Below are 5550 nucleotides of genomic sequence, written 5' to 3' on the forward strand. Positions count from 1 at the left end.
AGAATGTTTTACTACATAATTTGGATGTATTACTGTATGCTTGCATACATGCATACCCGACTTTTACGTGTATATAAAATGTGTATGGGTCATTTTAGCAATAGTATTTATATATATCAGGGTAGGCCAAATTCCTTCTCATATTTACTCACGTGTCTCTCCAGTGATTTTGGTCCTTTTGGATGCCCTTCCTCCTCTTGGACATATAATAGGAGTATCTCATCATTATTCAAACGCAATTCCACTTTTTGTAAAATTAATGTTAATACGAGTTTTATATCACACAATTTACGCAGGTTAAACATTCAATTTTGTAGTACATCGAAATTGTGTAATTAGTTCAAAAAGTTTATAAACTACTATTATTTACTGTTTTAAGGTGTAACAATGCTAATAATACTATAACTACAAAAAACGTAATGTTTTGAGTAAAAACTGATACTATATGCAGAATCTTATAAGATTCATTTCTTTCATTTTTACTATAGCTCACAAGCTAATGTGAAAAATTGACTAGTATTTTAATTGCCTGTATCTCAATATTTATAAGAACATGTACATAGCTTATCGAATTCATGTACCATTTCTCTTGTGATAAGTAATAAAAATAAGGATCTGATATTTTTTTAATGATAAATACTATATCACGGTAAATGAGGGATAATATAATTCTCTCCCTTTAAATTCTTCATACGGAGCATAATTTTTCTTAGTTTAATTTGTAGTATGAAAGATGATTTCAGTTTCACCCTTTCTTATTCATCTTTTTCCCGTAAACAGTGATAATCTTATTCTTATTGGAGTGCACATGAAAAATAAGAAATTAAGTAAATCTTTATTTTTAAATAAAATTATTATTCTTTATATGCCAACAACCTGTTGAAGATTATTAATTTTGTATTCAAAGCGACTATATTTGGAATTCGCAAGTACTCCGTACTTTATCTAAAAGTAAGATATCTGTTAAATTATAAACCAAGCATTACGTACTAACATTAACATGTAATGAACACCTAATTTTAAAACAAAAACTCTTCAATGGAAAGAAAATTAAAGTTCAATAATAAGCATATATTGCACAATATGTGATAGCGCATGATATTAAAATATTGATAGGATTCAAACGAATCTTATTTCATGACAAAATAATCTAAACCCAAAAATAAATTAAATAAAAATTACCTAAAATTATGAGCAGTAAAAACATGAAGCAATAAAATTTCAGTTCAAAGGTCAATATTATACATCTTGCTCATCTTCTTATTCTGCTACCAAAATCATCTTAATTATAATAGCGATTCTTAACCCAATTCCTAATATTTTCTCGATTCTAAGCCATCAAATTTAAAATTGGTGAAAAGTAAATATGTAATGATTGGAAATGTGATGAGATAAAATTTGGTTTGCACAAAAGTCGTAGGTGTAAGAAATGGTCCTTCCAATGTCTCTTATCATTTCCATTGTTTTCAAAATCGTCTGCGTCTCAAAATTTCGGTTCATCAACACCCCAAATTAATTTTCCGATTTCAACACACATCCCTTTCCTCTCTTACTCCTCTCTTTGATGATTATTTTGACTTACTCAATCCCTAGAACTCTCTGTCCCTTTCTTATGGCCCTTCACAAAAATTAATCACAATTAATAACACTACTATATATCAACATATATCTGTCAACTTAAAATAGAAACAAGCTCTATCCAAATTAAAATACATACATAATCATTGAGAGCTTAGAACAAGTACATTATAAAAAAAACGTTACACAATGGCACTTTAATCATCAATTTTACACACACATACCAACAAAAGAGGGGTTTAGCAAAAAAAAATTCAGGGTTTGGAATTGAATTTGCTCTATGTTAAGGATGAAGTTCCTTAACTCGTAGATTTTGCGTCGAACGTCGCGGGAGCTTTTGCCCGTCGATCAATCCGGCGTCAAAATTATGATTTTGTGCGTTTTGCACGTTTGAAAGGAAAGAGAGTAAGAGAAAATAAAATAGAAGGATAATTGATATTTATTGAATTAATGAACTAAAGAACAATGTCCACTATTTATAATAGTAGATACTAACTTAATGAGCAAGACAAAAGATATGGAAAAGATATGCAAATCCATAATTAACTAACTAAATAATAATAATAATAATAATAATAATAATAATAATAATAATAATAATCATTATCATCATCGTATCAACTCCCCCACGGTTGAAATCCACCTTGTCCTCAAGGTGGGAACCATGAAGCAACGATGAGCGTCGAGGAATCCTCCTGGATCAAACATACACCGAATAGTTGAGCGTCTCCCTGCATCACCTCCATCAAAAATCATCAAAGGATGACTATTGTGGTTGCCAAAATTCATCGTTAAAATGGGAAGCTTGTCCACGCGTCCCATAATGCTCAAACACGACGTGTCCTTGCGCGGAGGAATCCACCGTTTATCACCGTCAAGCGATGTTGGTCGATGATTCATTCTTGCAACATCACCATCAATTGGATTCGCGTCATCATTAAAACCTATATCATCCAAATTGAGAAATTTCTCTGTAACTCTACTCTTGCCGAGAGAAGAACTATAGCAGTCGCGCTTCACACCCTCTGAAATCCCCAATTTTATAGAACCGGGGACAACAACAAGTACAAAATGAGGGACCGATGTTGGAATGGTATTGGAGTCGCCCGACTGAGATATCACGGCTAGTGGGAGTGGGTCATCGTCTAACAATTCGCCCTCATCTCCATTGATATCGGGGCTGCACGAAGGAGCTGGCGGGGGCAGATTCGTGGACGAGACAGCAGTTGTAGCGGCCAATGGGGCGGCTCTGCGGAGATGGCTCGTCGGCCTCATTGCGGCGTGTGGATAACCCAGGCAACGTTCACGTGAATCCATCTGAGACCCCAATTCCCTGACAATAGCAATCAAACGCTCGAGCTGTGAAGCCAAGTCAGCCACCATTAGGCTTGGTTCAGACTCCGGTGTCACTGGATCACGTGGCATGTCGAGAGGCTCCATATGGCCGACATCATTAGTCGTTGGGAGACATTGCCAATCCGGTTGATCGGGAGGTTGCGGATATAACAACGACGGTTGATCATAGGTCGAAGAACTCTGCTGCGTGCGCACCCATGGCGGGTCCCAGCAAGTGGGCTGTCTGAGCGCGGTGTGGGGTGGCTGCTGAGGCGGTTGATGAGGCTGAGAGTATCCATGCTGCGTGCACAACCTTGGCGAGTCGAGTGGGGGCTTCCTGGTGCAGCGCTGCTGTCCAACGGGCTGGTAGTTTTGGTGGGGTAGGTTTGCGGCGGCGCCTGCTGTCAGCGGTGGTTGTTGATAGTCGATGGGCTGGTGGCCGTGGTGCAATTGGTCTCTGTCCGGCTTGTATGGAGGAAGCGGTGGATTCTGAGGTCCGTCATAAGGACTTCGCAGCAGCGCGTATGAATCCATGTAGGTGTAGGGCGGCTGCAGGGCTGCGGGAGGGTTGAACTGGTGACGGTAAAGCTCAGGATCATACGCCGACACAAGACCATAGGTCGGGACTTGCTGGTTGGGACGAGGCAGGACGTAGTTCCACGGCTGTCCGTTAGGTGGGTTTGGTGGGGGTCGCAGCAGTGGGCGGCTGATTGGAGGCGGCGGCTGGTAGCAGGTGATCTGGAATTGCTGCTGTGGGACGGTGTACAGCGGGGGGCCATCCGGTGGGTCCGGTTCGGGTTGCAACGGAGGGAGCGTTGCTGCTACCCCGCGCTTATGCTCAACCAATCGGGTCTCGAGTCGGGCGAGACAAGCGTGGATATACTCCCACGTTGCTGCTGTTGAATTCAGTTGCAAGCCTTCGGATGCTTGCGATATCTCTGGCCATGAATGAAGATTGACTTCGGCCATGAGTTCGAGAATGAAAGCACCAATTGTTAAGGATGAAGTTCCTTAACTCGTAGATTTTGCGTCGAACGTCGCGGGAGCTTTTGCCCGTCGATCAATCCGGCGTCAAAATTATGATTTTGTGCGTTTTGCACGTTTGAAAGGAAAGAGAGTAAGAGAAAATAAAATAGAAGGATAATTGATATTTATTGAATTAATGAACTAAAGAACAATGTCCACTATTTATAATAGTAGATACTAACTTAATGAGCAAGACAAAAGATATGGAAAAGATATGCAAATCCATAATTAACTAACTAAATAATAATAATAATAATAATAATAATAATAATAATAATAATCATTATCATCATCGTATCACTCTACTTGTAATCCATTGTTGATATGCAACCCTAAATATAATACCCTATCAATTTCAATAAAATAAAATCTCTAATCATGCACTATTCAACGTATCCTCCACAATCAAGTTATTATATGCAAAATTTTCTTCTTTTTAATTTCATTTTTACCCTATGATTTTCATGATTGACAATTAAAACGAACCAAATCCAGGTATTAAAAACATGCAAAATCTGTGTTTTTCAAGTAACACTACTAAAAGTAGCTCCACAAGCGATCACTGCCGAAAATCTCTGGCCATTCATCCGGCGACGGCGAAGTCTCCAACCGAGGCGGGCTAACGAGCATCCCCTCCGCCATATCCACGAGCAAATTAGGCATGTAAAACAACTCCTCCTCATCAACATACGCATGCATTTCGCTCACCATTTTCGCATCCTCCGCCGCCGCCGTCTCCTCACAGCCGGCGGCCGCTTTGGGACGCATGAGCTCGGCCGCGCCGGCGGCAGCCCGGCGGATGTCGTGCGGCGAAGAGGAGGCCGGGATGGGAAATGAGGCGGCGTGATCGGGCAAGTTCAATGCGACTTGGCCGCCTTTGAGGGCGAGGGTGGCGACGTCGTAGGCGGCCGCGGCCATCTCCGGCGAGGGATAGGTGCCGAGCCATATGCGCGTGGTTTTTCTTGGCTGGCGAATCTCTGACACCCATTTCCCGCTGCGGCACCTTATTCCGCGGTATGTTGGGTGTTTTCCCGAGGTCGGGGAGGAGGAGGAGGAGGAGATTGTTTTGGTGGATTTCTTTGGAGTGTTAGCCATACATGGAATCATGAGTGACTCACTTTTTGTTTGTGTATATATATTACATATAATTGTAATGGTTGAATTTTGGGTATAATATATGATTTGGTTGATTTATGGAAGAAATTATAAGAGAAACTATATGTATATAAGGGAATAGGATTGTGTCAAAAAAAAAAAAGAACCGTGGGAAATTCGTGGGTAAATTGAGGACATGGGTGGAGACACACGTATTGTAGCATAAAAAAGTGAGCTAATATTGAGCTGTTTGTTTACAGAGGTCAATACCTTTCGTTTTCAGGTTATATCTATAAAAATGAAAAGAATATGGTGGAAGTGTAATTGTATGAATTGTTATGATGAATAGTTTGTTGGGAATGACCGCTTACTATCGGTATTTTCTTTTTATTTGTTAATTTCTTGTTTTTCATTCTTACAAAACGTGGTGTATATATTGAATTCAAGGGAATGTTATCGGTGAATTACTATATCTGTATTTTGACACTTTGACTATACCGGCATAAACATGCAATT

The 5550-nt window shown here is 39.9% G+C and overlaps 1 protein-coding gene across 1 annotated transcript; it reads right to left on the bottom strand.

Moving 5' to 3' along the window:
• Positions 1-4167: 4167 nt before the first annotated feature.
• Positions 4168-5107, bottom strand: LOC121771206 (ethylene-responsive transcription factor ERF026-like). The gene has a single exon (XM_042167984.1). The coding sequence runs from the start codon at positions 5044-5046 to the stop codon at positions 4477-4479; it is 570 nt and encodes a 189-aa protein (XP_042023918.1). The 5' UTR covers positions 5047-5107; the 3' UTR covers positions 4168-4476.
• Positions 5108-5550: the final 443 nt, after the last annotated feature.

Source organism: Salvia splendens, chromosome 16 (genome assembly GCF_004379255.2).
Source record: "Salvia splendens isolate huo1 chromosome 16, SspV2, whole genome shotgun sequence".
Classification (NCBI taxonomy): domain Eukaryota; kingdom Viridiplantae; phylum Streptophyta; class Magnoliopsida; order Lamiales; family Lamiaceae; genus Salvia; species Salvia splendens.

What these genes read in the sequence shown, in the direction of transcription:
- LOC121771206 (XM_042167984.1), bottom strand. Translation starts at nt 5,046, where the DNA reads ATGATTCCATGTATGGCTAACACTCCAAAGAAATCCACCAAAACAATC.